The 14,073-nt window shown below is 48.0% G+C and overlaps 1 protein-coding gene across 1 annotated transcript in view; it reads left to right on the forward strand.

Annotated features, from left to right (window-relative positions):
• TICRR (TOPBP1 interacting checkpoint and replication regulator) overlaps positions 1-14,073 on the forward strand; it is a 131,642-nt gene that overhangs the window by 39,513 nt on the left and 78,056 nt on the right. Inside the window, exons 4-5 of the mRNA XM_069766219.1 lie at positions 129-360; positions 3,745-3,874. Coding sequence (XP_069622320.1) covers positions 129-360; positions 3,745-3,874 — 362 coding nt within the window. The remainder of the gene's footprint in view (positions 1-128; positions 361-3,744; positions 3,875-14,073) is intronic.

Below are 14,073 nucleotides of genomic sequence, written 5' to 3' on the forward strand. Positions count from 1 at the left end.
CTCTGGAGTTGCTCAAAATATCTGGCCAGTAATGGATTTCACAGTTAAAATGAGTCTTCCAAAACATTAACCAGTGTGTCAATATGTTCTATTTTATCAATTTTCAAAAATTGTCTTTTCTCCACTAGGTTGCTGATGTATCTTTTGGTGAAGATTCAATTCCCAGAACGGGCATCCTCTCCCCCATTTCTGAAAATGCTGCTTGTCTTAATGTGATCTGCAATTATCAGTCCGTTGATCTCAACAGACTCCAACATAAAACTATGAAAGAAATTGAAGATGTTTCTTCTGATCTCCCTGACATTGTAAACTCTGTTCTTAGTCATGTTTTTAGTGCTAAAGAAAACACTACATCCCCCGGTAATCCGTTTCATATTCTTATGTAATGCTTATATTCCTTATGTAATTTGGGGCAGGCATATACTGGGATTTTGTTGGCCAATAAACCTTGGCTTCTAATGCTGTGGAATGTGTTTTTTCTTGTTGATTGTGTCCTTTTCCAGCCATTAAAGGGAACCTGTCGCCCCCAAAATCGAAGATGAGCTAAGCCCACCAGCATCAGGGGCTTATCTACAGCATTCTGGAATGGTCCGGTCCGATAGGCGTCGAGGTCTGGGCCATCTTCTTACGATGATGTCCTCTTCTTGTGTTCACACTGCGGCTCCAGCGCAGGCGTACTTCTCTGTCCTGTTGAGGTGCGTAGGTGCCGGGAAAGGTCAGAGAGGCCCAGCGCCTGCAGTACTTTGCTCTGCTCTCAACAGGACAGAGAAGTACGCCTGCGCCGGAGCCGCAGCGTGAATAGAAGAGGACGTCAACTTAAGAAGATGGGAGGGACCGAACCGCGACACCCATCGGACCGGATGTGTTTATATTTTAACAGTGGCCATCATGGTCATCGTGTCCAACCCCCTCCTCAATGCAGGATTCACGAAATTATCCCAGACATATGCCTGTCCATCCTCTGTTTGAAGACTTACATTTAAAAAGAACATGCCACCTCTTGTTTCAGCGTGTTCCACTCATTGATCACCCTCACTTTCATTTTTTTTTTCTAATATCTAATCTGTATCTTCTCCCTTTTGGTTTTATTCCATTGCTTCTCGTGTTTCCATGTGCAAATGAAAATGATGATCCCTCTACATTGTGACAGCCTTTCTAATATCTGTAAACAGCTATAAGTCTCTTCTTGGCCTTCTTTGCAAGCTAAATATTCCCAGATCCTTTTAACCATTCCTCATAGGACATAGTTTGCAGTCCCCTTCTTCTCTGAACTTGCTCCAGTTTTACAATGTTTTTTTTTTTTTTTTTTTTTTTTTTTTTATAAATGTGGTGTCCAGAACTGGACACAGCATTTCCTATTCGGCCTGATAAAGAGTAGAGGGGGATAATTACTTCATGTGATGTAAACTCTATGCTTCTCTTAATACATCCTAGAACTGTTTGTCTTTTTTGCTGCTGCATCACAGTGCTGACTCATGTGCAGTCTGTGATCTATTAGTATACCAAAGTCTATTTTACACGTGCTGTTGCTTAGTTCTATTCCTCCCATTCTGTAGATGTATTTTTTTTTCTTACCCAGATGTAGAATCTTGCATTTCTCCCTGTTAAATACCGTTCTATTTGTCGCTGCCTATTATTCAAGCTTATCTAGATCCTTTTGAATCTTTTGGCTAAGTTCACACTAGGTGTTTTTTTTTTTTTTTGCAGTGGTTTTTTTGTGTGTGCAAATTTTCATGTGTTATACAGTACCAGCAAAGTCTGAGATTTCAGAAATCTCAAGCACACACTTTGTTTTTATTTTTGTCATCAGGACTTTGTGCTTTTCATGTTTTTTTGCACAATGGAGCATGTTACTTTTTCAGCATTTTTCACCCAGTGAAATGAATGGGTGGTAAAGAAAAACACTGAACTCCTCCCCAAAAATGCAGGTATCAGGTTTTGCAGTTTTTTGTTTTTTTTTGTGCCAAAACCTGATTCTATCGAATAGGACTTGCAAAGGAAACAAATCTAGCATGCCTTAAAGGGAACCTGTCACCCCAAAATGAAAGTTGAGCTAAGCCCACTGCCATCACAGCATTCTGTAATGCTGTAGATAAGGCCCCGATGTAACCTGAAAGATGAGAAAAAGAGGTTAGATTATAATGATGCTGGTGGTCAAATCCAATGGGCATCGCGGTCCGGTCCGGGGCCTCCCATCTTCTTACGATGACGACCTCTTCTTGTCTTCACGCTACGGCTCCGGCGCAGGTGTACTTTGTCTGCCCTGTTGAGGGCAAATCAAAGTACTGCAGTGCGCAGGCGCTGGGAAAGGTCAGAGAGGCCCAGCGCCTGCGCACTGCAGTAATTTGCTCGGCCCTCAACAGGGCAGACAAAGTACGCCTGCGCCGGAGCCACAGCGTGAAGACAAGAAGAGGTCATCGTAAGAAGATGGGAGGCCCCGGACCGGACTGCGACGCCCATCAGACCGGACCGCAGCGGGACCGCTCCTGGGTGAGTATAATCTAACCTCTTTTTCTCATCTTTCAGGATACATCGGGGGCTTATCTACAGCATTCCATAATGCTGTAGATAAGCCCCTAATGCCGGTGGGCTTAGCTCAACTTCCATTCTGGGGGTAACAGGTTCCCAGCAGAAAAAACAAGGAAAACATATTTTTTTTTTCTTTTTTTTTTTTTTGTGCAGCTGCAGAATAAAAAGTGCAAAAATGCCTAGTGAGAGCTTACCCTTATTAGTGTTGGCTATCCCTCCTAGCTTTGCATCATCTACAAATTTGATTAGTTTACCATCAGGAAACATTCCTATGAGGTGTTTCTCATTCGCCTCATTGGGGGACGCTGACCGTGGTGTATGCTATTGCTAGGAGGCGGCTGACAGTATACACACCCATGCTGGCTCTCAGAGAGCCAGTTCATGCTTAGTGTCCGGCACACTGGGATTTGCTATTCAGACAATTCTTTTTAATTTTATTTTTTTTTTCAACTTTTTAAATCTTTTCACGAGAAAGACTGGGGCGAAGAACCCTTTCAAGTGGCCGATCTCCCCCAACCAACAGGCGAGCACGGCGAGTGTCGCCTCCCCGTATCCTCTCCTGCAACGTGGGGTGCCAGGCCTGAGCTGTACTAGGGGTGACGGATCCCTTCAGGGTGCTGATCTCCCCGCACCAGCAATAGACGGGAACATGGAGTGTCGCCTCCATGTACCCCTTTCTGAGCCAGACTACAGCTGGACATAGCCCTGTAAAATCCATGGGTCCCTCTCCACCTCACCTGCAAAAGGGGACGGTGACTTGAGGGTTCCTGCACCGTCCACATCGCAGCCCTGAGTTGCTCCTGCAAGCCAGCTCTCCCTTCCCCCTCCAGCTCCGGTGGGGAGTTCAGGATCAAGAGGGGGGGGGGGCTCCTGCAGCATGTCGCGGCCCTCATGTCGGGGGGGCTTCCACAGCGTTCCTTCCGCTTTCAGGCAGTGAAGTCCGGGGGCCCCCACAGCACGTCACAGCCCTTGGTGCCTTTCACAAGCTGGTAGCTCCGGGCCGGGCACCGGTAATTTATCTCCCTGCTTCGGCCTGTACTAGGCCGCAAACCAGTAACTCCGTCACAGCCGTGAAATTTAGTCCCTGGCTTGCGGCCGTGTGTAGGCCGCAACCCGGAGGTGCCGCCCACGCGATTAAAATAATTAAGCAAATTGTGTCTGTATCTTAGGATTTGTTTGCAGATCTAAAATAATGCAATTCTCACTTTTCTTCAGAAGTCTTAATGCCAGAGTGGATTAATCAAGAACTGTCTCAAAGTAGTCACTGGGGATCCTCTATTATTGAAAGATGGTACCCGTTATCTGGAATGTGTGGCGCCAGCGCTAATCTCATGGAATCGTTCAGGTAAGGAGGCTACCAGATCCAGTCCAATATTTTGTTTCCTCTATCAATGTGACTATTTGAAAGCAGTGCTTGACATCTCTATAGCGCTGTTCCACATACCTTGGATTGGTTTCTAGATAGCACCTTTATACTTTAGCATTAGTAAATTATTTTAGAATCTACTTAATCTGTTAAGCGTTCAGTTTACTAGGCGTTTCTTGGGAGACCCTCTAGGCAGAGCATCACATACTGGCTGAGCCAATACTGAAATGGTAGGTCATTGCTTCCAGATTGCAGGACTGACAAATGGCTCTCATCCCAGTGTGACGTGGGAGCCTTGTGCTGGCCAAAATGTTCTCATCTGGGCACGACTTGTCCAAATGGTATCTGAAGTTCAGAGTTATTAATGGAACCGTCCGTTAAATAAATTGATATTCCAGTAATATTTACAGGGAATTCAAGTTCATAGTCTGAGAAGACCTTTCTTGCTTACATTGAGGTTCTTATTTATTTATTTTTTTAATTAAACTGTATCACACTGTTATATTCAATGAAATCTATTACAAGGAAATGGGAACCTGTCAAGTAAGTCCTTCTGCCTGAACCATGGGCAACTCACACTGGCTCCATCATTACAAATAATTTATGTATTTTATTATGTAATGCTGTGGCACAAGGAGGTGGACATCGCAGTTGTCCAATCCAGCGAGCATCTTTAGATGCACTGATGTGGGTTCATTAAGTTTCATCCTGTCTCTCCTTGGGCCCTCTTTGACCTTAGTCATGCCTCACTCCCTCGTGCGTGCGAGCGAGCCATTCGGGAAGCGAGGGATCATGCTCTTTTTCTTCGGTTTCCCTCTTAATAGGATAGCCTAGGCCACTCCAAACTCCACCCCCACATGTGCACCAGCCTATAGCACGCAGCGTCTTGCGTTCCTGTTCTGGCCTATGGGAGCACTGATCTCATTTCATGCCGGGTCTGGTTTCCGCCTCTTTTGTGAGTTCCATCCAATTGGCACGCGAGGTCTCCAGCGTGCATTTTATGGCTGGCAAGTTGTCACAACGGACACCAGTCATCTCTGATGGGTTCAGATTTTCCTTCACACAGTCCATGGTAGTTGGAATTACTGGGAAGCTTCCCTTCCCATCAACCTATTGGAAATTAGAGCCATTTACCTTTTTTCTTCTCCACTGGCAAGACCTTCTGTCAGAATGACCAGTGCAATTCAATCCGACAACATACATAAATCACCAGGGCGGGACACGCAGCCAGTCTGTCATGCCAGAGGTCTCACAGATTCTGGCCTGGGCCGAACAGAAAGTATCAGCGTTCTCAGCGGTCCACATTCCAGGCGTGGACAATTGGGCCGCTGACTTGCTAAGTCGTCAAGGTCTCTTCTCGGGCGAATGGTCCCTCAAACCATTGGTGTTTGAACAAATCTGCCAGAGGTGGGGCACTCCCAATGTCGAACTGATGGCAACTCTGATAAATCACAAGGTGCCTTAGTTCATGGCCATTCTTGTGACCCACTGGCAATTAATTTCGATGCCCTGGTCATTCCATAGTCAGTTTCAGCTTTTGTACCATTTCCCACTCCTTCCCCTGATTCCCAGACTAGTCCAAGAGCAAGGCAGGAGTTAGTCATTCTGGTTGCCCCAGATTGGCCAAGAAGATCCTGGTATGCAGAGTTTGTCAACCAGCTGTCAGACATTCCGTGGAAGCTTCCAGTTTGACCAGATCTACTCTCAGGGTCCCCTCTTCCACCAGAATTCTCGGTCTCTCAATTTAATGGCATGTCCGTTGAAGCTGCAGTTCTGAGAAAGGCAGGCTTCTTTTCCCAGGTCATTCAGACCATGATGAACGCAAGGAAACCCTCGTCTTCAAGCATGTATCATCGGTCCTGGAAAGCCTTCTTTCACTGGTGTGAAGAGACACACAGCTCCCATGTCTTTTTCCCTTCCATCTATGTTGGCTTTTTGGCAGTCAGTACTAGTCTGGTTTGTCTTAGTACCCTCAAGGGCCAGGTCTCGGCAGTTTCAATCCTGTTCCAGCGAAGTTTGGCATCTCGTCCTCTGGTCTGGACCTTCAGGGTGTGGCTCAGCTAGTGCCACAGTATCTCGCACCCCCCGTGGATTTGTGGGACCCTTAAGCTAGTTTGGGGCATTCTTCAAGGATCCCCCATCGAACCCATCCAGGATATCTCGTACTCTCTTCTATCCTGGAAGGTTGCCTTTTTATTGGGTTGCGATCACTTCCATTAAAAGGGTCTGAGTTGGCAGCTCTATTTTGCTGTTTCCAACCCCCCCCCCCCCCCCCCCTTCCTTGTTTTTCACCAAGATAAGGTGGCTCTTCGTCCAGTGTCCTCCTTCCTTCCTAAGCTGGTTTTCCTTTCCCTTTCCATATCAACAAGGATATTGTCCTTCTGTCAGTCTACTGTTCATCACCTGGAATGGTCTTTCCACAACTTGAACTTTCAGATCACTGTGCTCAGACAATTGTACTCCTTGTTCGCCATTACTGAAGGTCGCTGGAATGGTCTCCCTGCCTCAAAACCTATCGCTCGCAAGATCTGTTTGGCTATTCTGGAGGCTTAAAGACAAGCCACCCCCTTCGGGAGTGCAGGCTCACTCCACTCGGGAGTTCTCCACCAAGCTTCCACAACACAGATTTGTAAGGCCACTATCTAATCCTCTCTCCATAATTTTGCAAGATTCTATAGGGAACATATATCTATGCTTCGTGTGATCTTATAAATAAAGATTATTATTATTATGACGGCCAGGTAAGAAGGTGTTGCAGGCAGCAGTTGCCCACCTCCGAACCTGATTTGAGCAAGTTATTCTGCTCCCTCCCTTAAAATTGTTTTAGGACATCCCATGGTTACCCGTGTCCCCCAGTAAAGTGAAAAAGGATTTTTGGTACTCACCGCAAAATCTTTTTTGGTGCTTTCATTGCGGGACACAGCACCCAACTTTTACCTTTTTTTGTGCCTATATTGGGTTTGAGAGCCTCCGTTGGACCCGTATATTGTTCTTGCTTTTTCACTAACTGACACGCTTTGTGCCAGTCTGTGGGTGTATACTGCTGGGGGAAGATATTTCTATTTTTGTCTGTCAGCCTCCTTGTGACGGCAGCATACACCCATGGTTACCTGTGTCCCCAATGAAGGCACCAAGAAAGAGATTTTGTGGTAACAAATCTTTCTTTTCTCTGCAGCCTCATACAGAACGTATGAAGCAGAAGACAGGCTTTGTACTGCTGCTTCATTTTATGGGGATGAAAGTTTGTAAAAAGAGAAAAAAAAGTTGTACCCCTAAAATGGTGACAAACCTACCTATTATTGCTTCTTATTACCGTATATACTCGAGTATAAGCCGACCCGAGTATAAGCCGACCCCCCCCCCCCCTAATTTTGCCACAAAAAACTGGGAAAACTTATTGACTAGAGTATAAGCCTAGGGTGGAAATGCAGCATTTACCGGTGAATTTCCAAAATAAAAATAGATCATTATTTCCCCATAGCTGTGCCATATAGTGCTCTGCACCGTTCATTATTTCCCCATAGCTGTGCCATATAGTGCTCTGCACCGTTCATTATTTCCCCATAGCTGTGCCATATAGTGCTCTGCACAGTTCATACTGCCCCATAGCTGTACCATATAGTGCTCTGCGCCGTTCATACTGCCCCATAGCTGTACCATATAAAGCTCTGCACCGTTCATATTGCCCCATATCTGTGCCCCATATAGTGCTCTGCACCGTTCATACTGCCCCATAGCTGTACCATATAGTGCTCTGCACCGTTCATACTGCCCCATAGCTGTGCCATATAGTGCTCTGCACCGTTCATATTGCCCCATATCTGTGCCCCATATAGTGCTCTGCACCGTTCATTATTGCCCCATAGCTGTGCCATATAGTGCTCTGCACCGTTCATTATTGCCCCATAGCTGTGCCATATAGTGCTCTGCACCGTTCATTATTTCCCCATAGCTGTGCCATATAGTGCTCTGCACCGTTCATTATTGCCCCATAGCTGTGCCATATAGTGCTCTGCACCGTTCATTATTGCCCCATAGCTGTGCCATATAGTGCTCTGCACCGTTCATTATTGCCCCATAGCTGTGCCATATAGTGCTCTGCACCGTTCATTATTTCCCCATAGCTGTACCATATAGTGCTCTGCGCCGTTCATACTGCCCCATAGCTGTACCATATAGTGCTCTGCACCGTTCATATTGCCCCATATCTGTGCCCCATATAGTGCTCTGCACCGTTCATTATTGCCCCATAGCTGTGCCATATAGTGCTCTGCACCGTTCATTATTGCCCCATAGCTGTGCCATATAGTGCTCTGCACCGTTCATTATTGCCCCATAGCTGTGCCATATAGTGCTCTGCACCGTTCATTTCCCCATAGCTGTACCATATAGTGCTCTGCACCGTTCATACTGCCCCATAGCTCTGCCATATAGTGCTCTGCAGCGTTCGTACTGCCCCATAGCTGTGCCATATAGTGCTCTGCACCGTTCATATTGCCCCATATCTGTGCCCCATATAGTGCTCTGCACCGTTCATTATTTCCCCATAGCTGTGCCATATAGTGCTCTGCACCATTCATTATTGCCCCATAGCTGTGCCATATAGTGCTCTGCACCGTTCATTATTTCCCCATAGCTGTACCATATAGTGCTCTGCGCCGTTCATACTGCCCCATAGCTGTACCATATAGTGCTCTGCACCGTTCATATTGCCCCATAGCTGTGCCATATAGTGCTCTGCACCGTTCATATTGCCCCATAGCTGTACCATATAGTGCTCTGCACCGTTCATACTGCCCCATAGCTGTACCATATAGTGCTCTGCACCGTTCATATTGCCCCATAGCTGTGCCATATAGTGCTCTGCACCGTTCATACTGCCCCATAGCTGTACCATATAGTGCTCTGCGCCGTTCATACTGCCCCATAGCTGTGCCATATAGTGCTCTGCACCGTTCATACTGCCCCATAGCTGTGCCATATAGTGCTCTGCAGCGTTCGTACTGCCCCATAGCTGTGCCATATAGTGCTCTGCACCGTTCATATTGCCCCATATCTGTGCCCCATATAGTGCTCTGCACCGTTCATTATTGCCCCATAGCTGTGCCATATAGTGCTCTGCACCGTTCATTATTGCCCCATAGCTGTGCCATATAGTGCGCTGCACCGTTCATTATTGCCCCATAGCTGTACCATATAGTGCTCTGCACCGTTCATACTGCCCCATAGCTGTACCATATAGTGCTCTGCACCGTTCATATTGCCCCATAGCTGTGCCATATAGTGCTCTGCACCGTTCATATTGCCCCATAGCTGTGCCATATAGTGCTCTGCACCGTTCATATTGCCCCATAGCTGTGCCATATAGTGCTCTGCACCGTTCATTATTGCCCCATAGCTGTGCCATATAGTGCTCTGCACCGTTCATTATTGCCCCATAGCTGTGCCATATAGTGCTCTGCACCGTTCATTTCCCCATAGCTGTACCATATAGTGCTCTGCACCGTTCATACTGCCCCATAGCTCTGCCATATAGTGCTCTGCAGCGTTCGTACTGCCCCATAGCTGTGCCATATAGTGCTCTGCACCGTTCATATTGCCCCATATCTGTGCCCCATATAGTGCTCTGCACCGTTCATTATTTCCCCATAGCTGTGCCATATAGTGCTCTGCACCATTCATTATTGCCCCATAGCTGTGCCATATAGTGCTCTGCACCGTTCATTATTTCCCCATAGCTGTACCATATAGTGCTCTGCGCCGTTCATACTGCCCCATAGCTGTACCATATAGTGCTCTGCACCGTTCATATTGCCCCATAGCTGTGCCATATAGTGCTCTGCACCGTTCATATTGCCCCATAGCTGTACCATATAGTGCTCTGCACCGTTCATACTGCCCCATAGCTGTACCATATAGTGCTCTGCACCGTTCATATTGCCCCATAGCTGTGCCATATAGTGCTCTGCACCGTTCATACTGCCCCATAGCTGTGCCATATAGTGCTCTGCAGCGTTCGTACTGCCCCATAGCTGTGCCATATAGTGCTCTGCACCGTTCATATTGCCCCATATCTGTGCCCCATATAGTGCTCTCCACCGTTCATTATTGCCCCATAGCTGTGCCATATAGTGCTCTGCACCGTTCATTATTGCCCCATAGCTGTGCCATATAGTGCGCTGCACCGTTCATTATTGCCCCATAGCTGTACCATATAGTGCTCTGCACCGTTCATACTGCCCCATAGCTGTACCATATAGTGCTCTGCACCGTTCATACTGCCCCATAGCTGTGCCATATAGTGCTCTGCACCGTTCATATTGCCCCATAGCTGTGCCATATAGTGCTCTGCACCGTTCATATTGCCCCATAGCTGTGCCATATAGTGCTCTGCACCGTTCATATTGCCCCATAGCTGTGCCATATAGTGCTCTGCACCGTTCATATTGCCCCATAGCTGTACCATATAGTGCTCTGCACCGTTCATATTGCCCCATAGCTCTGCCATATAGTGCTCTGCACCGTTCATACTGCCCCATAGCTGTGCCATATAGTGCTCTGCACCATACATTATTGCCCCATAGATGCTCCACATAAATCTGTGCCGCTGCAATAAAAAAAAAAAAAGCCATACTCCCCTCTTGCTTGCAGCTCCCTTTGTCCGGTCCCGGCGTCTCTGCGCACTGACTGATCAGGCAGAGGGCGCCGCGCACACTATATGCGTCATCGCGCCCTCTGACCTGAACAGTCAGAGCGGAGCGACGCCGGGAAGATGGAGCGGCGCCCGGCGGCTGGATCGTGGACAGGTGAATATGCGATACTTACCTGGTCCCGGCGTCCGGCTCCTTCCCCCGGACAGCTGTCTTCGGTGCCGCAGCTTCTTCCTCTATCAGCGGTCACCGACACCGCTGATTAGAAAAATGAATATGTGGCTCCACTCTTATGGGAGGTGGAGCCGCTTATTCATTTCTCTAATGAGCGGTCCCACGTGACCGCTGAAGAGGGGAAGAACTGCAGCACAGAAGACCGTGGGACAGGCAGAGGGAGCGCCAGGATAGCTGGAAGCAGGTAAGTATGCCTCAGCGCCCTCACCCGCCGACCCTGCCGCCCACCTTGACTCGAGTATAAGCCGAGAGGGGCACTTTCAGCCCAAAAATTTGGGCTGAAAATCTCGGCTTATACTCGAGTATATACGGTATATTTTTAAGTGGGCCCTGCAGTCATTTCCAGTCAGGCACCTCTAATTTAGTTCCTGGCTTTGGCCCCTGCTACACCGCAAGCTGGTAATCCCGCCCCCCTTCCGCGTGTAACTTCGGCAGTTCCACCCACCTGCATGGCGCTTCTCACATGCTGCAACTCCATCTTCGGCCCCTGCAGCATCCCCTCTTGGGTGCATGGGACAAGAGTCCTTTTTTTCCCTCGATCGTCCATGTTGACTGACCCCTCGGGTCAAGCAGACACTCCAGTGGTGGACTCTCCTATCCTCCTTCAAGGGAAGTCCTTTTTCCCGGTCCATTGGCTGGTGGTCACGACCGACGCCAGTCTCCTCGGCTGGGGAGCTGTTTTTCATCATCACACTGCCAAGGGTCCTGGAGATCCAAGCGATTTGGCTGTCCCTGCGTTGGTTCCATTGTCCACTAGCAGGCCGCCCCATCCGTATCCAGTCGGACAGTGCCACCACTGTGGCCTACATTATCAAGGGGGCACTCACAGCTAAGCCGCAATGCGGGAGGTGGATCACATCCTTCGCTGGGCCGAAATTAACCACTCTGTCATATTGGCCGTTCACATTCCAGGAGTGGAAAATTAGGCTCCGGATTTCCTCAGTAGTTGGGGCCTCGCCTCGGGAGAGTGGTCTCTCAATCAGGACATTTTTCCAGCAGATCTGCCTTCGCAGGGGGACTCAGGACGTAGACCTCATGGCTTCTTGGTTCAATGCCAAGGTACCCGAGTTTGTGGCCCGATCCCGGGACCCGAGAACCATTGGGGTGAACTCGCTGGTCCTCCCCTGGAATGGCTTCCGTCTTCCATATCTGTTTTCCCCCCTTACTTTTGATTCCGAAGGTCATCAGTAAGATCAAGGCGGAGGGGGTACTGGTGATTCTCATGGCCCTGGACTGGCCACAGGCATCCCTTGGTGACTCCCAGATTGGCCGGATCTGCTTTCTCAGGGTCCGATTTACCACCAGAACTCAGGGGCCCTGTGTTTGACGGCTTGGCCGTTGAATCCTGGGTTCTGATTCAAGCGGGTTTTTCCCCGCAAAGTAGTTTCCACCATGATCAATGCTCGAAAGCCGGTGTTGGTGCGTATCGATCATCGGATCTGGAAAATCTTCAACTTGAGCAGAAGCAGAGCATTCCCACCATTTTGGAATTTCTTCAGTCCGGTCTGGACTTGGGTCTAGCGCCGAGTTCCCTCAAAGGGCAGGTCCTCTGCCTTGTCCGTCCTGTTCCAGCATAAGATCGCTTCCAAACCCCAGGTGAAAACGTTCTTCCAGGGAGTCTCCCAACGTGGTACCTCCCTATAGAGCGCCTCTAGATGTCTGGGACCTTAATTTGTTCCTGGGTGTCCTACAAGAGTCTCCCTTTGAGCCATTGCAAAGGTGTCCTATCTCATCTTTCATGGAGGGTTGCCTTCCTTGTAGCGATTACTTCGATCAGAAGAGTCTCGGAGTTAGCTGCTCTTTCCTGTCAAGCTTCATTTCTGGTTTTTCACTGTGACAAGGTGGTCCTCAGACTGTCTCCTTCCTTCCTAAGGTGGTGTCTTCCTTTCACCTTAATGAGGATATCGTGCTTCCCTCCTTTTGTTCTGCTCCGGTTCAACGAGTGGAAAAGGCTCTTCATTCCTTAGATCTTGTGAGGGCTCTTAGGAAGTACGTATCTACGACGGCACCTTTTCACCAGACGGATGCCCGGTTTGTGCTCCCGGCGGGACACCGGAAGGGATTGGCCGCTTCTAAGTCGACAATAGCAGATGGTTAACTATTCAAGAACTCTGCTTCCGAAAAATGGCCGCCGCGATCTCCATCTGCGCATGCGCGGCATTCCGCGGCCATTTTCCTGAAGCCCCGTGCAGCAGATCACTCCATCTGCGCACGCGCGGCCTCAGGAAGATGGCAGCGCCCACCGATAACCAGGGAATAGCGCAGATCGCGCTCTTTTTCTTCACCTGCGCAGTGGATTCGGCAGTTGGACATGCGCAAACCACTATGCCACCAACGGAAAGCTAAGCAAGATCTGGGGGAAGAAACAGCGATGTCACCACGCCCATCTGACCAGACAGGCGAAAACGGCGACAATGGTAACGTATTTCAGCAGCATAGGTGGGGAATCGGGGTACACAAAATACACTATTGTAACGCACAGCTCAGGCCCTATTTAACAGTATTTTTATCTCAAACTGAAAAAACGGGGTGACAGGTTCCCTTTAAAGAAAATACATCTTTTTGTGGAATTTCAACCAGCTATTTTCAGGTCACTTGTTCTATATGCTGCATTAGTATTGTATTGCAGTATATAAAGTCATGGTCTCATAAGAAGTTCAACTGACTGGGCTTCACACAATTGGGCATGGTAGCTAGAAGGGCCTGCAGCATGTCTCTGACTATCATGGCAATCCATTGGCACCCCGTGATTGCGTCATGGACAGCCAATAGACGCATGTAAAGGACCAGCTTAAATGACGCTGTCAGATTGATGGCATCATTTATGGGGTTATCAGCATCTCCGATTGACTGCTGTTACGACCAGGTGCTGACTGGTTAATAACGCCAGCATCCCTGGTTGTGTTGCAGACTCTGCTTCTGAGTCCACGCCAAACACAGGTAACTGACATTAAATATACTGGTATGTTCAATGTAAGGGGGTAATAGGGATAATTAAGGCTGAGCTACATGTCAGAAATTTGGCTTAATTTGTGATAATTGAATCTTTGCACCATGTCAGGTTTTAGACATGTCAGACAGGACAGGTTTTTTTTTTTTTTCTTTTTTGTGTGCGTAAGAGACTTGGTGTAAAGTTGCAGAAAGCGGCCTAACCGAAATAAGGTAGATTTCCTCTGTGAAATTGGTCCACAAAGTTAAGACAATCTTATGCATAAAATCAACTAAAAATTGGTATGAACTAAGAAAGTCAAAAGATACACTGGGTTATCAACCAGCATGAGACCCTTTTTTATG

Source organism: Ranitomeya imitator, chromosome 4 (genome assembly GCF_032444005.1).
Source record: "Ranitomeya imitator isolate aRanImi1 chromosome 4, aRanImi1.pri, whole genome shotgun sequence".
Lineage (NCBI taxonomy): Eukaryota > Metazoa > Chordata > Amphibia > Anura > Dendrobatidae > Ranitomeya > Ranitomeya imitator.